General features: G+C 43.0%; 1 protein-coding gene across 5 annotated transcripts in view; it reads right to left on the bottom strand.

The window, feature by feature from the left end:
- LOC144766801 (uncharacterized) overlaps positions 1-22,333 on the bottom strand; it is a 1,464,990-nt gene that overhangs the window by 184,268 nt on the left and 1,258,389 nt on the right. For 4 of the 5 annotated variants that reach the window (XM_078650530.1, XM_078650529.1, XM_078650531.1 and 1 more), the window contains 2 exons: positions 3,139-3,216; positions 2,145-2,247 (listed from right to left, as the gene is read on the bottom strand). The exons of the other annotated variant lie outside the window; for it this stretch is intronic. In XM_078650530.1, coding sequence (XP_078506656.1) covers positions 2,145-2,247; positions 3,139-3,216 — 181 coding nt within the window. The remainder of the gene's footprint in view (positions 1-2,144; positions 2,248-3,138; positions 3,217-22,333) is intronic. 5 annotated transcript variants of the gene reach the window in all.

The raw sequence follows: 22,333 nt of genomic DNA on the forward strand, positions 1-22,333 counted from the left end.
TTGTCCTTGTGGTGGAGGACACTGAAGGTCCACAAAAGAAGGGGAAGGTAAGGGAATATTAGCTTTGATGGCGGCAATCTTATTGATGAAGAAACTGTTGAAGGAATCACAGAGGTCCTGGGAGGGGGAGGGCTTAAGGGATGTCCGGTCCGAAAATGCCAAGTTGTGGACAATCGAGAAGATTTCCCTCGATTGGTTCTCGGCTGTGAGGATCTTAGAGGAGAAATAGGCCGTTTTGGCGGCCAAAATAGCTTTCTTATATTGAGCCAAAAGAGCGATGAAATCAGCTCTAAGAATGGGACAATAATTTCTCCTCCAGGCCCGCTCAGCACGACGTACCTCTAGTTTGATAGTTTTGAGGTCATCGGTAAACCACAGATTGGCGTCCTTCTCCCGCTTCGAGGTCAACCGCTTTAGTGGAGCAATGGACTCACTAGCAGAAGAGAGCCACTGATCAATGGCGTTGGCCTGAGCCAAAGTGGAAAGGCCTTGTAAGGTGGGGTAGGAATCAACTAAGAGGGCAGATAAGTTGGCCGGATCCACTCTGCTCCACGAGCGGACCCAGACATTTTTAGGAAGAGGGAGCCTAGTGATAGAACTTATGGGGAGAAAAAAGATATTAGATGTTGATCAGACCAGGTGCAAGGTGAAATGGACAAGGAGTCTACCGGATAGTTTAAGGACCAAATCTGATCCAAGATATGCCCCTTGATGTGCGTAGAGGAATGAACGTGAGAAACAAAATTAAGAGATTGAAGTATGTCTGAAAACTCTCTCGAGGATGAACACTCTGCTGGGTCAGAGGGCCAGAAATTAAAGTCACCCAGCAGTAAAACGGAAGAGTTATTAACCGTGAGGGTGGCCAGCACCTCCTGAAAGTCAGAAAGAAAACGTGCAGGTGACTGGGGAGGACGATAGATGAGGACACAAGTGAGAGGGGGGGAAATAGAGGTAGTGCGAATGACACGGTGCTCGGTAGTAGCAATGTCTGACAAAGAAAGCAATTGGAATGGGAAATCAGACCGGGCAATAACTGCAACGCCGCCCCCAGTTCTGCCAGATGAACGATCAGCACGAAAAGCATAATAAGGAACGGGAAGAGAGGCTAATATGGCAGGTAAGGAGTCATCACTGAACCAAGTCTCAGTTAAAAAGAGAAGATCAGGTGCGTGGAGAGCCAACAGCACCGATAGTTCATGTGAATGAGCCACTGCCGACCGGGTGTCCAAATAATAAGCCTTAAGAGACCTGGCTGGAACTGGGTTGGCGTCCTCCTTGGGAGGCGGGGGAGGAGCAAAGGAGAAAGATGAACAAACGCAGGGGGAAGCAGGGGACAGGTCAAACAAGGAAATACGTGAGTGTATGGAGGCATGTAGAAACCACGGACCTTGTAGACCGTGGAGTTGGGAGGAAGAGTAAGTAATGCGTTGGGCATTGAGGTAAGTGGGAGCAATACTTGTGTCCCCAAGGCAACTTTGCAGAGGCCTACATGGGACGGGCCCTGTTTGGGGCCCCACTATCCTTTTCCGACAGCCTGTACATGGTGGTGTTTCCACCATGAACAGGCTGTTGGGAAGGGGTATCCAAATTCCAATGGTGGTGCCTGGCTGGGCATCACCGCCATTCTGGACCGTGACGTCCGACCTCCCCCATCAGGATCTGAGAACCTGTTAAAGGCGATAGACTGGACTCTGCTTACTGTGGGTCCAACCGGCATCATTAAACTGCAGTGGTCAGGCCGAAAGACTGTCAGTGGTCAGACTGACACCGACGACCTGTTGGGGTGCGGTGCGACTGCCATTATAATCAGCCCCTCAGTGTATAATGACTCTGGTATTTCCATGGCCCTTTGTACTAGACTGACATTAAAGCTCAACCTTCATCATAGAAATAGCAACACATAGATTAAAATCCTCAATCTTGTATAATTCCCACAAACATGAACCAGTGGTGTCAAGTCCTCATTGAAGTTTTGTAGCCACTAGCTGCCGAAACATCAATCTACAGTAAATTCGAAACCTAGACAACACTGAATCCCAATTCTGCTTATTAAGCCTGTGACACTAAGAGGTTTTAGACATTACAAAGCCCTAATTCTGAATGTGAATATTTTAATTCCCCACTAATAACAGACAGAACATTACCTGGGTGCTGCTGTTTTACTTGTTGCAAGTGCTGTATTGGCATCATTCGTCTGATCTTCAGAGTGCACAGTAAGGTGACTGTCTTTGTCCATATTATCATATTCTGTTTAGGAAATGGAATGGCAGATGTTAGTATCTGAGACAAAAATGAAGATAGGTATAATGATTAGTGGCTGCAAATGTCTCCTCAAATACTGAATCACAAAGGAAGATTTTAAGGATAATTAAATGTTTAGAAGTGTGACAGAATCTGATGCCTATCTAATGTTCAGTGAGTGAAGATGTAAGAAATGACTTGCTATGTTAAAGATGACCCAAAGGGTACGTGAGAGGCAGGAAGGATCTATGAAGTGATGGAAGGGTAAGTAAAGAGTCAAGAGAGGTCATGGGGAAAATGAAAAAGTAAAAATGAGCCAAAGGGCCCACAAGGTTCTGCAACTGTCAATTAGGTGCAGGAGGAGTTATATAAAGGCCAAAGAGGGCTGTGGCCTGGAAGACTGTGACTGACCATAAGAGTGTATGAGCAACTGAAATGTTATTTAATGTCCAGAAAGGTAAATGCAGCTATGGAGAGGCTGGTAGGGGCCAGAGGAATTCTGTGAGGATGACAAGTTTAGTGAAGGGGGTAGTGTACTGCAGGAGTGGTTGATGATTTAGGGTGTGGAGGAATCAGAAAGGACTGGAGGGTTCCACAGATTTCAGTGATGGATATGGGAATGGCTGTTAGTTCATATTGAAGGGATGTAAGGGTGAAACAGGTTTGTAAATGTGTAAGACAGGTTTAAACAAATACAACTGGACAGGAGAAGTCAGAAAAGGGTTAGAACAAAGCATATGACTAACTGAGGAGTCAGAGGAGAAGGAAAGGGTGAGAGAAAGGTCTAAGAAAAACAAGGGGCTGATAACGTCAGTCATGGAGGGTCAGGGATGAGTCTGTCATGCTTAGTGGTACTGAGAGTGACTGTATCCTCTCTCAACTAACAGCAGCTATTACCTTCTTCTATCCGAGGGGTTCTTTGGTTAAGATGAACAGTAAAAGTCTGACCATCCATATTCTCATATGAATCACCATCTGTAAAGAGAAGAGGGCCTCTTATTGACTATCATGCAGTGGTTCATATTGTTAGTTAGCATGCACACCAGCAGGTTTTGCATGTACTCTTTCCGGATCACTGACATAATATCGAATACAAAAATATTGACTTACCAAAATACCGATGCCAAAATATAGAATGCAAAAATATCGAATTCCTATCGACAAACAGGTAAGTACAAAAATATCTAATCAAAAATATAGGTTTAAAAAATATAGTCAAAATATCGAATTTTTTAAAATGTCTTAAAAGTAATTTAAAATTAATGAAATAATACATATAATTAACAAAAACATACTTAAAAATACCTAAATAACTTTAAAATTATTAAATAATAAATTTATTACCACTCCAGTGAGTGCAACAGTAGGGAAAACGTTGGATAGCTTAGGGGTAAAAATTACTATTCCCACTCCAGTGAGTGCAACAGTAGGGAAAGCGTTGGATAGCGTAGGGGTAAAAAATACTATTCCCACTCCAGAGAGTACAGCAGTAGGGAAAATGTTGGATAGCGTAGGGGTAAAAACTACTAAATTGATATTATATTACTTACCTTCAATTCAATATTTTTCACCACTATATTCTGTCCATTCGATATTTTGTCCATTCTATATTTTGGTAATTCGATATTTTGAATTCAATATTTTGTCTTGCTACCACTCTTTCCATATGTTTCAATATACTCTTGAAGTAAGTGTCGAACATAAGAGTCTTCACAGACAGATGAAGAAGAGGTTTGTACACACTTCGGCAAAGGAGGAGCTCTGCCATAAACTGACAGAGCTCCAGCTTAACTTACAATTTCCTCACGTCATTTAGGGTTGAGGGAACCGCTGTGTTTCTAATGATGAACCTCACCTGGTTACACTTTTGAAAACCCTTGCCCTGGTGATCTGGCTGGTACAGGGTGACAAAGGTGGTACCCCTGCGCTATTTAGGGCATGGCTATTGCTACTGGAGTTCCCTGAGAAGATTTTCCCAATAAATCATGATGCACCCTGGTAGGGAAAACAAACAAAAGCCCTCACTCAAAGTTAGAAAACTCTGAGCACATCAGGAGCACTATTTATTTCCTTTTCGCTTTTTTGAAACAAATTCTAGCTTTGAGGGCTTGTTTCTCACTGCATTCAACCTTGCCTTCAGTACATCTGCTGCACCGTTTGACATAATGAAAATACCAAGACCAAATATGGTAGGAGGTCCTCTGTCAGGGGAGTAGAGGCCAGGACCTTCAGGGACTGGGCAGGCCAACCAACAAACATTAAATGAGGCACTTTGTTGTTGAAATCATGTATTTAAGATTAGAGCATTGATGGCATTCGGACACAACCAACGTCTCTTGCACACAGAGTCCCCTTGCCTTACCATTGCTCTTGCTTCACTTCTTAGGACACACACACAGGTGGGCCCCACAGTGCCATTTCCCCATGCAACTTCATCAAGGTTTTTTGAACAGCGTCACAGCTATCACATTTGGCAGAGAGTTAGAAATTTACACAGAAAGTGTTCTTTTTTTCATTTGAAGTAAATCCATTTTTTTTCTTAACCTCATATCCCCAAAAGCGTCGGCAATGCTTATATAGCCTCCCTTCTGAACTGTGCGCCCTGAGGCTTTTGCATTCGCCGTGGTCTGCAAGCCTTACCAGACCCACCTTGACGCCTTCGGGCAAAGTTGCGCGTTTATAAGTTTTATTTCATTCATTCATTCATTCATTCATTCACCTTTGTTAGTGTCATGGTGTAATCATCGGACCAAAGGTAGATGTACAAAACCCAAAGCACTGCTCCATGTCAGAAAGTCAAGCCAAATGTCAAGATAATTTTCCTTCGCCCCTGCTTGGTCTGAACGAGCAATTTTATTGGCCGCCCTGACCAAATTGTCTGCCTTGGGTGGCAGGGGGTCCCTCCATTTTAAACATATTTCTCTCTGGGCTACCAGGATTAGATAGAGCAATAGTCCTCTATGTTAGTTCTTCAAATTCTTAGTGATTGTACGATCTCCTCCAAACAGGACTATAGCCGTGTTCAGGGCGTTCTCTCTGCCAAAAATTCCCCTGAAAGCATTCTATATTCCATCCCAGTAATCTCTCAACTTCTGACATTCAAAAAAGATATGCAGATCGTTGGCTCTTACACAGTCTGGGGCATTTGGGGGGAGGAATAGGGGCAAACTTTACTATCTTAGCCGGTGTCCAATTTAAACGATTTATGGTGAAAAAATTGTTCTTTTTCAGATTAGCAGGTTTTACAAATTTGTAAAGGAGCCTCTATGTAGCACTCTAGAGGAGCCCCATTCCAAACTTGATGTTGCGGTGGGCACTCCTCATCTGCCTCCAAGAGCTTCTCGTACCACTTAGAGACTTCTTTGTTCTTAAGGCTCCCTTCTTGGAGCTAGCTTCAACTCCCAATCACCCCAGGCTTCTTTCTTTTTGGACGTAAACCATGAAGATAATTGGACATATTTTAACCTGGAAAAATCACTCCCAATCTTTGCTCTCAGAACCTCCCATGGATGGACGCCCACAGCTAATATCAAGTCTGATCATTTTGTAAGGCCTTCCCTTTCTATTGGTATACTCAGGTTATCCTTAAAACAAAGCAGCGTCCCCGGAGATACCCAAATTGGGGCTAAGTCCGAATAATAGCCTAAACCCCACCTGCTCCTAACCCTATACCATAGGTGTAAGGCAGACTTCAATATTTTTAGGCGTACTTTTTTTAAGTACCTGGGGGTACCAAATTTGTAAAGAAAGCTATCCCACCTTCCTTCCTCTCCATTTCTCCTAAAAGCCTCCCCCAGGTCGAATCATCAGCCTTCCCAAGCAGCATCTGGATGTTTTTAAATTGGAAGGCTGCGCAGTACCGACTGATATCTGGAAGAGCCAAACCACCTTTAATGAGCCAGCGCCTGAGTTCCTTCGATGCCAGCCTTGCGCCCTTGTAGGCCCATATAAAGCTTGCAATATTTTCCTGGATTTTATTAATACTTAGCTTCGGAAAGCAGAGAGGGATAGCGTTAAACAAGTATGTTAATTTGGTGAGAATTAGGTTTACTCTTCCGTAGATAGTTAGAGGGAGATTTTTCCTCCTTGCCAACAATTGGTCTATTTCTCTTGAAACCCTATTTAGATTAATCTGCGGGATCTCATCTATTTCCTTAACAATTGTTATACCTAAATATATATTTAAAATCTTGGCTAATTTTTCCCTCCCAATCTTGTATGTTCCAACACATCACCTCGGTTTTGGATGAGTTGATTAGATATCCTGATAAAGACCCAAACTCCTCTAACAGTTGTTCTACCCTTGGTACTCCTTCTGTCGAATCAGCAGTATGTAGCAAGAGGTCGTCTGCATATAGAGCAACCTTACTACTATACTGATGGGATCTAAAAGGGGTTATAGAGGTATCTGATCTTATTATCTGAGCTAATGGCTCTATATATAAATCAAATAATAAGGGTGAAAGGGGACAACCCTGCCGTGTCCCTCTCGTAATGCTAATACTTGATGTTAAGGTCCCATTTAACAAGATCCTGGCAGAGGCACCCTTGTAGCACTTTTTTAGAGTATATAAGACAATAGAACCAAAAACCATTGTTCTCAATACTTCCCACAAGTCCTCTCAACAAACTCTGTCAAACGCTTTGGCCGCTTCTAATGCCACTACGGCCAAAGGCTCGACACGTTCAGAGGCAAGATCTATGGTGCCTATGCGTTTCTGGGTCTGTTCTTGGATGTATCTCTTCGGGATAAAACCCTTCTGATCTAGATGTATCAGTTGTGGTACAAGCTTGGCTATTCTCCCTGTCAAGATGCTCATGCAGATCTTATAGTCCTCATTCAGCAGGGATATCGGTATATAAGAATCTGCTCTTGAGGGATCTTTAGTGGGTTTCAAGATGTGTACGATCGTTGCCTCTTTCCATGACCTAGGGTCTTGACCGCCTAGTTGACCAAATTAAACAATGTTTCCATAATCGGTACTAACTCCTCCAATAGGAGTTTATACACCTCATTAGGAAGTGTGACCGTGCCTGCTGCCTTGATGTTCTTACTTTTTCTGAGACTCATTTGGATCTCATTCCTAGATATTGGTGCATCAAGTATTTCAAAGCTCTGTGGTGTTAACATGGGTAGGGGTATTTCCCGTAGCCAGGCTTAAAGGGTTTCAGGATTCGGAAAGATTTCTTCCTTATATACCTTAGAAAATAGAGTAACTAAACAGGTTTGCATATCTTCCAGTTTATTGGATGTATCCCCATTTTCATTTATTATTAGTTTATTTATATAATTCCTTGACTGATCTACTTTAGCCTTCCAAGGTAAGCGCGCTCCCGATTTCTCCCCGTACTCATAATTCTGCATGGATTTTGCAATCCATTGGGCTTTGCATTTCTGGTCTATCTTAATCCTATATTCATGACGGGCCTTATCCAGCAGTCTATGAACCTTTGCCTTTGCTTCAACCATCCCAGGGTTCATCTGACTAAGATCAGCTTCTAGTGAACCTACCTTATCTTCCATTTTTTTTATTAAAGATTGGGATTCCGCTCTATTTTTAGCGCTTATGAGACTACACAAAGTGACTCTCAAGCAGGCCTTAAAAGCGTCCCATACAATATCTAGAGATGTAGACCCAATATTTACATTAAAATAATCACAACATGCATGTTTAAGTGCTTCAGCTATTTCTAGATCCGACAGCATCGCTCTTTTAAATGTCCATCTAGGTCTTGATGATTGACTACTGTGCCCAAAGGAGATAGGGATTGCCAAGTGATCAGAAATATGACTAGGATAGATATTGATAGATGTTATGGCATCCATAATTGATCTGTCTGCCAACCGGTAATCTATCCTTGAAAAATGTCCATATTTCTCACTTTGAAAAGTAAATCCATGGGTATTGCCCTTCTTAGCTCTCCAAACATCTGAAAGTTCCAGGTAATGCATCATATTATTTAAGGCCTGACGGACTCAGGGAGTCCCTGCATGCCAACTCTGATTCGATCTATCAAGCCGCGAGTCAAGCAGGACATGAAAGTCTCCCCCTATTATTATTGGGGCAGTAACTTCCATCAGGTTCCATTGTAGACTACATAAATATGTGGGAACGTCAATATTTGGCCAATAAAATTATGTACAAGCTATGTCTGTCTCTCTAAAATCTAAGAGGGCTATAATCCACCTCCCAGTTTTATCTGTTTTAAATGATTTTATTATACAGCCTGCTCCTCGTTTAATCAAAATAGCCACTCCCTTGCAATACATATGCACATACATCTAAGGCCATTAATATTCCATGAGTTTTAGGTCCCTAACTCCCATTAAAGCGAATCATTCTTCAGAGTGTCGTCATAGCTAAGGCAGTAACTGTTGTGATTGTTATGTTGCATCTGACATAAACAACACACATAGGTAGGACTGTTCAATATCCTATCCACACCAGGATCTTTTTATTTAATGCAAAACCCCACCCCCCATAAACCAATTAGCACTCCCGCTCTATATATATCACAGGTGTTCCATCGCTACCCCTTTGGGTGCTGGAGATGGCGGTAAGGCGGTGACCACATCACAGCGATGATCATAAAACAAACTTTCTGACGTGATAGAGGATTTTTTAAAAAAAAATTTCCCACTGCCCCCTACCTCGTGCTCCTCCCCTCTTCCCACACCCCTCCCGATCCCCATGCCCCATCCAATCCCCTCCTCCCTCTGGGGAACCCTCCCTGCTATACTAGGAACAAGGCGGCCATCAGTTAGCGGCCGCAGGTTGGAAGTCCCTCCGGCCCGTATCATAATTCTAGGGGCCCCTTGAAGCCTTCCTCGCTATCTCTCTGCTCCTCCTGCACACTCCGACATACTCTCCTCTTCTCTTGGAGTGCCTCCTCTCACTTGCAAGTTTGCCTGCCAGTTTGCCAATGATCCTGAATCAGTGCGAGGAATCTGGTGCGCTCCGAGCCCCGCAATGGAAGGGCACGGCTTGGGAGTGGGGTTTCAGAAGGTTTGCGAACTTCCAGTTCCGGGCTGAAAGAGGCGGAGCCAGCATTGGAGCATACATCGGTGGCTGCAGGAATTAAAGAGGAGATGCCCTTGTGAAAGCCTGGAACTTCAGCCCTGGAGTGGAGGCACTGTTGGTAGGAGGTGGGGCGACGGGGTTAGCGTTCAGGAGCGGTTTTCCTGGTGGTGATAAGACAGCCCAGGAGACTGGAGCTGCAAGTTTGCTATATTTGGACCGACCCCATTAGATGGCTCCTCACTGTGCTTACCCCCTGCTGCTGGCTTGGAAAGCCTAGAAAAGACAGTTTGAGTGCTGGAATTGGGAGGGGGAGGCCAATACCACATGGAGAGGAGTAGAAACCAGCAAATGGGATTTGACCTCTCAGTAGAATAGGTGTGCAGATATACACTCCATATGAGAGGTACTCAATCCATCTCTCTTTCAGAGGCATTGACTCAAGACCCTTCCTACCCTACGCATAGCACGAGTAGTAATAGTAGACTTAGATCACCTGAGAGTCAAAAAACAAAAAAAGGAGGGGAGAAGGGGAAAAGAGCAGAGGTTTTTACCGTAGTTAACAGCCCCAGAAGCAGAGGCAGAGGTAGGGGAAAAAAGTCTCTGCACTAAGAGTGAAGATTACGCCCTCACTAAAATCCTATTATTGGTTCTTGCTGTGCCAGCCTTACCCCCACCCAAGGAGGTGTTTTTGAGTCTGTCAAAAATAGGATGGAGACAAGCCAGTCCGAAGGAGCACAGGGAATAACCCTCCCATCCACCCCCCACACTCTGAGCCCTTTCACTCCTACCTGAAATATCCGAAGCAACCACAGTGGAACCCAATTGCTCTTGAATGATCTTGCACCCTTCAACCTCCATCACGAACAGATTTACTGCATTGGAGCCATAAGAAAGGGATAATCAAGTTGGTCAGTCAGTTCCAAGGTAGCGTGCACAAAGCCCCTCTCATACCCCCTGACGAGTTCTGAGTCTTTGGTAGGTATACATTTAGCCCTCAAGGAGGAGATGGGGAATAGGTTCACGGTATCGGAAAACAACCAAGTGGCGATACAGGCCTCCTGTGTAGTTCTAGCACGGAAGCTAAAAGAAGTATCTTTAAGGATGGACACTTTGGAGAAGTAAATCACTAAGATTAAGGAGGCACTTGATACATCCTCAGCAGAGATGAGCAGATAATTGAGGCAAAATAAAGAAATGCGGGAGGACCTAGAGCGCCTTAAGAATCACTCAAGGAAGAACAATCTGAGACTGATTAATGTTCCAGAAGCACTTAAAAGATCTGACATGAAAGCCTACATGATCTTGCTGTTAAAAGACACAGTTCTTAAAAATTGTCCTAATATAGAACCATCCATGGAGATACAGGGGGTCAATCGGGACTCTTACAAGAGAAATCCCGCGAGACAGAAGCTAAGGAAAATGTTGAGAAACTTTCTGACGAACACCACAAAAGAGGCTATTTTGTCGATAGCACTTAAGGAAGGCCTACTGACTTCTGGATCATTCTCGTTCTCATCAGATCAGATATAAGCCACACTAATGCCCAGAAGCAATGGGAATTGGGTAAGCAGATGGAGGAGTTGAATAAACTAGGCTCTAGGGCACAGTTAATTCCCGGCTTCACTCCGCACAATGTGGAACAACCACATGTATGTCCACCAATTGCGATTCTCCTATTTACATGACTAGAGAATCTGGATTTCATTAAAGACACGGAGGCTAGCATTATGCATATAATTTTTAATGCAACTCCAAACAGCCGCATATGTCACAAAGCAATAGTTCCAATGGAACATTCTTAACAAAACAATTCTAGTAAGCACTAGGCAATCAGCCTCTTTTAAATAAGGAGTAAAGGAGAAAAAGGAAATGTCCCAATGAGAAATTCAACGATGAGACTTCATATAAACCAAGGTAGATGAAAGACAAGTGAAAGCTCCAAGATCCGTAGAGAAGTAATCAGGAACAAGAGTTCACGAGAGGTTATCTTAAAAGAAAAGAAGTGTAAATAAATCCAGAAATATAAACAAAGATAAATTCTGAAAAGGAATTTAAAGAATTTAAATAAAACATTCTATTAAATGTAATATGTTCATTGTTAAGGCAAGATTATTATTGCATTTAGAAGAAATAAACAGTAAGTAAAAAAATTAACCATCAACCACCCAGGGAAGGGTGGGAGGGATAATGCTAGCCTCCGTGTCTTTAATGAAATCCAGATTCTCTAGTCATGTAAATAGGAGAATCGCAATTTCATTACAAGACCGGAGGCTACCATTATGCATGTTGGTAGCCATGTAACACAACATCAGACATATGAGTGATTGGTTTACAATCATGATGAGCAAAAGTTCTACAATTTGACCAATCAGCAGCTTTAAGAATATCATCCAACTTACCTCCTGACCAAAAGGACTTACTGGCCATAGCACCTCTGATGGAATGTGGTTTGAAGATATTTAGATCAACACCAGCAAAATTCATAACAATTTTGACCCATCTTGCAATAGAAGCAGAGGAGATACCCTTATGAGGTTTAACAAAGGATATAAGCAACTGATTAACACCAAAAGGGCGAAGAGCATGCATTCTCAAATCATATTGCTTCATACAATCCACAACACAAAGTTTTTTACAAATATCAAAACGAGGATAGAAAATGGAATCGGACATAGTTTTAGTCCTTCTGTGGAGTTCAAATTTAACTCCAAACATATCATAAGATCTATAAGAAATATCTAGAGCTTTAACATCAGAAACTCTACGACATGAAATTAAACAAAGTAGGGTAGCTAATTTAATAGAAAGGTTCTTTCTGTTCAAAAGTGAATTATCTGGCCAATTACAGAAAAGGTCAAGAATTAATTTAACATCCCACAAAGATTGATATCTAGGTTTGGGGGGTCTTCTAAGTCTGATACTTTTAAGAATTCTACAAATGATAGGATTTTTACCTACCGTTTTACTGTTGACCAGGGAATGACCAGCAGAAATAGCCGATCTATAGCAATTGATAGATCTATAACTTAAACCTCTGTCGAATTGTTCTCCGAGAAAATTGACTATATCAACGATAGGTGCATCCACGGGATCCAAGTCCCTTTCCAAGCACCAACGTAACCATACTTTACAGATGTTGTTATACCGGTAGTGTGTTCCTGGAGCCCAAGATTCTCCGAGGAGAGTTGAAGCTGTAGACGAAAGTCTTGCGAGATCATTGGATCTCCTGACACTCTCCAAGCAAGAAGGTTCAACTTCCCTATTTGAACAAGAGGGTGAATTTGACTGTCTATGTCGGTGAGAAGGTTGTTGAGAGGAGGAATTAGGAAGGGAAGATCGTAAGACATCTCTAGAGTAGTTGGGAACCAGGCTTGTGAAGTCCAAAAGGGAGTTATCAGGACAATGGAGGCATGTTGATGTCTCACTTTCTGGAGGACCCTCTGGATCATGGCAAACGGAGGGAAGGCATAAGCGTTGACTCCCACCCATGATTGAAGAAAGGCGTTGACTGCTAGAGCACCCGGATCGGGCATCCAGCTGTAATAAGGGTCTAGTTGAAAAGATAGTCTGCTCGCAAAAAGGTCTATTTGAAAGGGACCCCAGAAATAGTTGAGGGATCTGAATACTAAGGTGTTGAGATTCCAATCGGAATGATCCAAGAGGAATCTGGAATTCCAATCTGCAGAAAGGTTGGAATCTCCTGGAAGTTATTCTGCTCTTAAAGATATTTTGTGTTCTAGACAAAAGATCCAAAGTTTTTTGGCTAAATTTGACAAATCCTCCGACTTTGTTCCACCCAGGCGATTTATGTAAGCAACAGCGGACATATTGTCCATTTTTAGAATTACTGATCTGCCTTGAAGAGAGTGTTTGAAGCTCATTAGAGCATAAAGACCCGCAGTCAGTTCTAGATAGTTTATATGGTGAGAAGACTCCTCTCGAGACCAAATTCCACCAGTATTTTGATCTAGGAGACAGGCACCCCAGCCATGAAGGCTCGCATCTGATTCCAAAATAAAATCTGGCGTTGAACCGAATATTGCTCTGCCATTCCAAGCATCCAAATTCTCCAACCACCAGGTTAGTTCTGAAACATATTCTTGATTCAGGGAAACAAGGTCTCTGAACCAGAGAACGGATCTCAAAGCTTTTCCTTTTATCCTTTGGAGGGCTCGATAATTCAGAGGGCCTGGAAAGATGGCTTGAATGGAGGAAGAGAGAAGACCGAGGAGTCTGGCTAGTTCTCTTAAGGAATGATTTTGATGTTTGAGGACATGTCTTATTTCTTTTTTGATTTTGGAAATCTTCTTCGGGGGAAGAAGGAGAAGACAATTGGAGGTGTCTACAGTGAAACCTAGGAATTCCATAGACTTTGAGGGGGACAGTATTGACTTCTCTTTGTTTACAATAAAGCCTAGATTTTCTAGAAGATCCATAAAATTTTTGAGATCTTGAAGAATTTGAGTAAAGTCTTGAGACATGATAAGGATATCGTCTAGGTAAATAATCATGCGAATCCCTTTCTCTCTTAGAGAGGATGCGACTGCTCTCATTATTTTGGTGAAGCACCAAGGGGCTGATGAGAGACCGAAGGGGAGAGCTTGGAATTGATAAAGTCGGTCCTCCCAAATAAATTGTAGGAAGGATTGATCTTCCTTGGCCATAGGGAAGGTAAAATAGGCGTCTTTGAGATCTAGTTTGACTAACCAGTCTCCTTCTAACAAGAGATCTCTCAGAAGATGGATACCTTCCATCTTGAAATGTCTGTAAACAAGGAACTTGTTGAGTTCCCTGATATTTATGACGGGTCTCCAACCTTTGTCCTTTTTTCCACAAGAAAGAGAGTACTTATAAACCTCAGAAATTCCATAGGGACTTCTATGATTGCGCCTTTCTGGAGCATTGAAGACATCTCCTCTTCTATAATAACTTCTTGATCTGGAGAAAGAGACATTACTCTTGGAAAAGAAACTTCAATTGGGGTATCTATGAAATCTATTGAAAAACCGGTAACAGTGTTCAGAACCCATGGATCTAGTATGATAAGTTTCCAGTTCTCGAGAAAGAATTTTAGTCTGCCTCCCACTTTCGTGGGAGGGGAAAAAGGAATCAAAGCACTTACTTTGTGGGTTGTTGTCGTTAGGTCCTCCTCTTGGTCTGGAACCTCTCGAGCGGAAGCCTCTTCCTCTTGGAGGGTAAAATTGGGATTGGTAGGAGGATTGGTAACTGCCTCTAGTGTCGAAGCCTCTGGATCTACCGTAGGGCCTACGATTAAAACGGCCGAAAGATTGGCCCCTTCTTCCGGCTCTGCCAAAAAGGTTATTAGTGTTGGGGTTGAAGACTTTCTTCATATTCTGATGAGCTTTATCCAGGGCTGTAAAGGTTGACACATATCTACCTAATGTCTTGATTAGGTCTTCACCAAAAAGTAGCCCTTTAGGATTGAGAGAGGGCTCTTTATCAGCTAAGTCGCTCAACTTTGGGCTAATTTTAGTAAGAACGACTCTCCTTCTTTCAGAGTTGAGACCGGCATTTGCGTTTCCTAAAAGAACTAGTGCCCTTTGACTCCAACCACGGATAAGGTTAGTGTCCAAGGTGGAGCCATTGATGTGACTATCTTCAGCGGCATCAATAATTTTAGTGAGGGGACCTAAGATATCAAGAACTCGGTCCTGGCAAATTTTAAGAGATCTCTCCATACCCTTCCTGGGATCCCTACCGAGTTTGAAGAGATATTTTATCAGCTCTGGATCGAGATTGGGTGTCTGGCAGACTTTGCCTTCAATAGAAGGTCTTGAGCATTCCATTCGTAAGAGATTGCGAGTATTTCTCTCAAGAGGATTTCTGATCCACTTGGTGATAAATTTGCTAACATGTTCCAAAGGAGCCCAATCAGAGCTCCTAGGATGTCTAATGTTAAGAGGTGAAAACATCTCTTGACCAAGAGGGTCTAAAATGCTATCCTTTGAGGAGGAGGGTAAATTATCATCAATAGATTCAAAATCTTGGTCATCTTCATCCAAATCGAGGATGTATTCATCAGGGAAATCTGAGGCAGTATCATTATAGTCATCATGGACAAGGTTATCAAAATCATCATGGCAGGTAGATTCATTATTTCGAGCACTTGGATAGGTTGTGCCGCTGAGGACACCTTTAAAATTTGTGCCGCGGTGGACACCTTTATATGTTGTGCCGCTAGGGACACCCGAGGTACTAGGACCTGAGATAGTGCTCTTAGGGGTAGAGTCAATATTTTTAGTTTTTTTAGTCTTTTTACCCCTTAAATCAGTGAGGTCATTATCATTATCAAATCCCTGTTGAAATTCATCCTCCTCTTCAGGAGAAAGGGATCTCTTAGATGCCATGACTTTAGAAAGTGTAGAGAACATACAAGACCTCATTTCTTTATGAATAAGAGATTTAAATGCCTCATTGTCAATGTTGGGGAGAGAAAGATTGTCTTGTTCTGAATCTGAGTCAGACATTATAGAGATGAGAAGGAAGGTATAATAAATAATTCTCTCTCTTGTTCTCCCCTTTTTTTTTAAATATGAATTAAATAAATAGTATTCCCCCTTTTTTTTTTTGGTTATGTAAATTATTTTGTTATAAAGGAATTCAATTGAGCTTAAAATAGGGTAGTTTTAAGCTTAAATAACGTTAAAATGTAGGGAAAGCGAGGTCCTTCGTGTAAGTCAGCTGATCGCCTGGGAAAACTGACAGTTTCTCCGATCGCGATCAGCTGGTTGCTCAGAGATGCTCATTGTGAGCGTGCGGGCCGCGGAAAGCAATCAGGCAACCACAACACGCAGCGCGTGTGTTGCTAAGGGCTTTTCCTCAAATCTTTGCGAACGGCAAAGACGGGGAAAATGGAAAAACAAGGCGGAATACGAAAGAGGTGGAAATATAGAGAATAATTCCGGAAAGGTAGGCGATGAAGAATAATCGGTAATGGGAGGTTTACACATGGTAGAAAAACGGCGAAAAAACAGACAGAGAGGGAGCCGACCTCCATAAATTGGAGGTCGGACGCTCGAACAGACAAGGGGAAGGGGACAAAACGAAGCCTTCCAAAAGGATTGAGAGAAGCAATCAGCAAAGGGCACATTAACGTCCCGTGTGAAAAACAGTAAGGAAATCAAATAAAAACATCACAATTTACCAATTGATATTGGCAGAAATGTAACAGTATTAGGCTAACAATAAATACATGTTATGAATAGTAATAAATAAACATGAGTAGCAATGTCAAAAGAGAGTAAGAGAAAACATGACTTATCTGCTTGGAGCCGCATTTAAAAGAGGCTGATTGCCTAGTGCTTACTAGAATTGTTTTGTTAAGAATGTTCCATTCAGCTCGCGGCCGTAATGGTCGCCCTTTAGCTCGGCTCCCGCAGCCCTCCATCCTGACTGCCTATCCTGTCTTTTATCCTGTCCCGGGACGGCGCATTTTCGGGGAATTGGAAACATAACGGCTTGTTTGTCCTTACCATCTGACCCCGGGGTCTCGGCGTGCAGTGGCTCCGGAGTTGTGGCCTCCGAGAGATCGGGGCCTCTGCGAGACTTGGACCGGGACCTGGCCGGTGGGATCCGACGCCTCTCGGCCCCGGCCGAGAGCGAGAACCAGTGTTGGGAGCCGATGTGCGAAGATCCCGGCGATCCTGACCCGGTCCTGCCCTGGTGGCCGCGTGGCCGACGCGGGTGAGAAGCCCCGGGACCTGATCCTGAGAGGGGGTCTCCCCCCGCCGCTGCTTTGTCCGGCGGCCCTGGTCCTCGGGGCCCGGACTCCGCTGGTTTGGGGCACCGGTGCTGGTGCTGGCGGAGACCCATTTTGGGCGGACATCCTTTTGGCATCGAGGCCGCCCTTGCTGGGACCCCCGGCGCTTGTAAAGTCCTACATTTGAGAACTGTTATTTCCGGGGGTCCTCGTGGGCGGCGATTGGGCTGATTCACGAAATGGCGGCCGGCCCTCTGGAACGAGAGTCACCCTGTGGCGGCGGGCCCGAGTTGCCTGATTGTGTGGGGATCGGATCTGGTGGGCGTGAGCCGACAGTCAGAGATATCCTGGAAGCCCTGAGATCCTTGCACGCTTCCCTGGCCCTGGGCGTCTCGGTGGGTCCGCCACGATCCGCCGCCATTTTGGGCGGCCGTTTCTTCTTGTCGCCCTCTTGTTTCGATGATTTCATTGCCTCACCCCCCTCGATTGACCTGAGTGTCTCCACCACTGATCGAGGATCGTGTAGTGTGCTGGTGACTTTGGGGCGCCCTGCCTTTCAAGGTTCGGACCCCGGGGACTCGGATGCTGTACTGCGACCCTGTTCGACATTGTTGCCTGGAACTATGGGTGGACTTCCTCCTGTCCCTGCTTCGATGACTCTGCCTGTGTCTATAATTGGGACCACCTCGCCCGCTCCAGTGGCGCATCTGAACTCCTGTTTTTCATGGCTCGTGCTTCGATTGTTGATGCATCGGTATTTTCAGTTTGGACTACTGCTCACTTGTGGATCTATCTCCACCCCACGTAGCTATGCTAGTCACCATTCCACTCGATTCTATGCTGATTTCGTATTTAGTATGTGGTTGTACATTGCCATGTGGTGGGTGGGGTTTGTCGCTCGGAAGGGTTGGGGGTGAAATGTACGACTTCTGCTTGATTCCCGGTATGCGATTTCGTTGCATAATTGTTTCTGATCGTAGGAGGGTGGGAGGTCCCCTTCTCCTAATATTTTGTGGCGCGTGATGGGATGTTGTCCTGGTCTGTTTTTGATTGTACTTGTCGGGTTGGGCGGAGGGCTGCGGCCTACCGTTTGTATTATAGTTATTCTGCTCCTCCCTCCTGTTTTCTTTTCTCCGCTTTTGTGGCCTTTTTGTCTTGTTTTTCTTACTTTCTTCTCGCTATATTTCGGGTTCTGGTTTAGGGCGACAGGCACGCTGTTTGAAGGGTAGGCCATAGCCTTCTACAGGGGTGCAGGGTGGGACGGGTGGGTTGGGTTCTGTTTTTTGTTTGTCTTCTGGTTCTATGGCCCTTTTGTATCTCTTTTTCGTGAGGCCGCGTCTGTCCCGACCTCCTATGGTGTGTTTCGGGTGGGGGTATGGCATCGTTACTTCTGCGATATTTCGGCTGTCTTTCTTCCCGATCGCCATGCCCCACTTGGGCCGCTAATCCTTTTGTCTCCTGTCCTCCCGCCACGGGGGGCCGTGTCGGCGTGTCTTTTACCTTTCTTTTTTCATATTTCCTGATTTCCTTTTTATTGTTCTGTTTTTCTTCCCTCCATTTTCCTTTCCCTTCCTCTTCCCCCCTCCCTACCTAGTCCCCCCCCCCTTTTTCCTTCCTGCGTCCCAGAGGGTACTATGACGGGCGGGTTTTAATGCATTGTCTTCCGATCCCTCTGTTCTGGCTTGGTAGTGTCTCGGGTGGCGGGCGTTTTACGATGATAATGCTCAGGGGCTGACTGTATCTCACATATCCTGATTTCTTGACTGCATTGTGTTGTCCCCCTGATATTCTGCCCCATGCCCCCTTCTTAATGTTGAGGTTGGTTACGGGATGTTGGATGCCTCCGTATTGCAAGTGTGCCTGTCATACGCCCTCTCCCCTTATTGTAAAATTAAGCCTTATTTACTCCTGTGTTTTGGCCCTTTAGTTTCTGTATCTCTTCTCCCCTATTGTGATTGTGCTGCCTCTGCTTTGTATTGATTGCTTATGTAATATTTGCCTGGTGACTCCTGACTGTTTTGTACACTGCGGCCGGCCGGCTTGGTTGTGGGCCTCGATTTGTCTTCTTTTGATGTTAATAAAGGTTTTCAAAAAAAAAAAAAAAAAAGAATGTTCCATTGGAACTATTGCTTTGTGACATATGCGGCTGTTTGGAGTCGCATTAAAAGTTATATGCATATTGGTAGCCTCCGTTCTTGTAATGAAATCAGTGGAGGAGGTTGATGAGCTCATAGCAGAAATTAAGAAAGGAGCAGGATCGTAGGGGAGGAGAGGAGGAGAGGAGGGTGGAGAGAGGCGAGAGAGGCTGGGGAGGCAGGGGGGTCCTTGGAAGAAAATAGTGCAATTAACCATAGGTTTCACACATGTTATAGTTAGCGTGACATTTCACTTATACAAAACCTTTGAAATTCCCCCGTTATAGTTAGTTCAGCTAGCTATAACTCGCGCGCCCGCAATGCACTGCTGATGACGTCACATATTACATCACCCATGACATGGTCAGTGACATCACTAATGACATCACTGATGACATCTCAAATGACATCACTGATGACATCATCCTTGTGAAAGAGTGGCAGACCTCCTCTCAGCATAATATAACCCTTGATACACACATTTAAAAATAGAAACTAACATTTTCAAAAAAATGGAGATACCAATACCAGTTACAACAACCTATTTAGTAATTCCACCATCTACATACACATCCACTCATTCACCAACAGTTCAAGATAGTCACTCACACATGTACTCACTCATCACATGTACTCATACACCTATACATCCTGTTACACACCGACACTCATCCATAGAGTTACTCACACACATACTCACGCATGCAAATAAACTATCGAACATCCATTTATTTGCATATACAGCTATACACACACACGACTACACTTACTTTTACAGAAACGTACACATACTTACTCTCTTAAACAATCACTTATAGAAACATATACTTACTTATACAGGAACTCTTCCAATCTCTCGCTCTCACATATAATCACTTATATACATCAATACTCACATATAGTAGATTAAAACATATGTAGTTACTCATAAAGACACTATTGAGACAGTCATTCACTCACTAAGACGCCCATACACACACTCATCCACCCATATAGTACTGCACACATGCTGTCTTCAAAACACACACAAACAGTGAGTCAGTCATTCATGCATCTATGTGCTAAGTAATACCCTCCACCGAACCATACAGACACTCATATGGATACTCAAAAAAACAACTAATAACCTATATAGACACTCATATAGCTACTCACCAACCCATGCAGCCACTTATACACAAAATGAGACACTGGTACAGATATTTAAATATTTAAACATTACTCGTTAATACATGTATTCTCTAAGATACAATTAATAAGTCAGTTATGCAATCAATTTTACAAAAAAAACATCCATTTACACACTTATTTACCCATTTATTCTTCAATCGACCTTTAGATATACATATATCAAAAATATTTTTTTTCAGAAAGACACACATTCACTGGATGATGTCATCAGTGATGTCATTTGAGATGTCATCAGTGATGTCATGAGTGATGTCACTGACCATGTCATGAGTGATGTAATATGTGACGTCATCAGCAGCGCATTGCGGGCGCGCGAGTTATAATTAGCTGAACTAACTATAACGGGGGAATTTCAAAGGTTTTGTATGAGTGAAATATCATGCTAAATATAACATGTGTGAAACCTATGGTTTTTTCAGTGAATTTCTAAGGTTTTTTAAATGCTAATTCCTAACTATAACGTGTGTGAAACCTATGGTTTTTTCAGTGAATGTCAAAGGTTGTGTAAATGATAATTGTTAAATGTATTAATTGTTACGTTTCTTTCTTTTTATACTTTTCTTGTTCATTTTTATAATAAATATTTACATATTATTTTAAAAACATGTATATTTCATATTTTAATGTAAGATAATAAAACGTAATACAGTTTTATTTTTATTATTTACATTTTTAAAAAAATATATAAAAATTAAATTCTATATAATTCTTTTTTTTGGGGGGGATAATCGCACCGTAAGCGTACGGTAATCGCACCGTCCTTTGTACGGTAAGTCGTACTCAGCGCGTACGCGCGCATACGTCACGAATACGTTTTGACGTTACGCGGCGCATCGGCGCTTCCGCGAGACTTCATCTACGACGCACCGTGCGCGTGCCCCACAAAAGTTTTATAATGTTTAAAACTATATATCTATGTATTTATTGTACATTTAAAAGGTAGACATTATCTGGGATAATTATGAAAATAGTTTTTTTTTACTTTTAATAAATGTATATTACTTTTCAAAGCAATTACGCAAATCGCGGCAGTACGTCCTACGTACTCGCACAGTAAGAGCAAAGTAAGCGCAGCATAAGAGCTCCGCAAGCGCACCGTAAGAGTACGCACAGCCACGTGACTTTAAAAGAAGAGATTTCATTGGTTCATAACACTTCCTACTCCAACTGTTGAAAGACCCCTCCCATTTGATCATTCTACTTGGGCTTTCTCAGGAGCAGGATCATTTCTTGGGCGCTGAAGTCCTTTAGAACAATTATCATCAATATGGCCGGTCTTCCTCAAATACCTTCTGATGATAATGAATTTTTTAATGAACCTCCTCAGAAAAAGAGGAAAGAAGTATTTATATGGACATTTTTTACTTTTCCAGAGGGACAAAAAAAGGTGAATGCACCTAAGGTCACGTGCAAAATCTGTGACGTGACATTATCCAGAGGTGACGCATCAAAAAAGTACTTTTTCGGGACTGCAAGTATGGAAAGTCACGTCAAAAACTTGCATCCCAACAATTATGCAAAGGAGGCAACGCGCAGCCTACAGGAGAATCCTCCACCTGCAGTGGCTAGCATCTCAAGTGCACCATCACCTCCTGGAAGCAGTCCACATCCTATTATTGTTCCCCAATTTTCTGAGCTCACTTTCCACTGCAAACATTGCAAAGAAATGCTTTGCTATGGTGAGCAATCTGTGGACCTGATTGTGAAGAGGCAAGAGCAGCACTGTTGCCCTAGGAAATATATATTTTTTTTACTTTTTTGTTCCTGGTGCAGTTTTTTGGTTTCAAAAGTTCAATTTTTCTGGTTAAAAAAAAAAACTTGTTGAAAAAAACGACAAAAAAAATATAAAACAACAAATACAAAAAAAACAGTTCTTTTCAGAACTACCTCTACTGGTCAAAAAAAAGAACTATATTTCTGTGTTAGTCTGTAAAAGTTTGTCAGAATGAATGTGTAGTTCATAAACTAATGAATCAATACATTAGTAGTGTATGGTGAATGTGAAAGTGCAGAACTATAAGGAT

The sequence above is a fragment of the Lissotriton helveticus genome, chromosome 7 (assembly GCF_964261635.1).
Source record: "Lissotriton helveticus chromosome 7, aLisHel1.1, whole genome shotgun sequence".
NCBI lineage: Eukaryota > Metazoa > Chordata > Amphibia > Caudata > Salamandridae > Lissotriton > Lissotriton helveticus.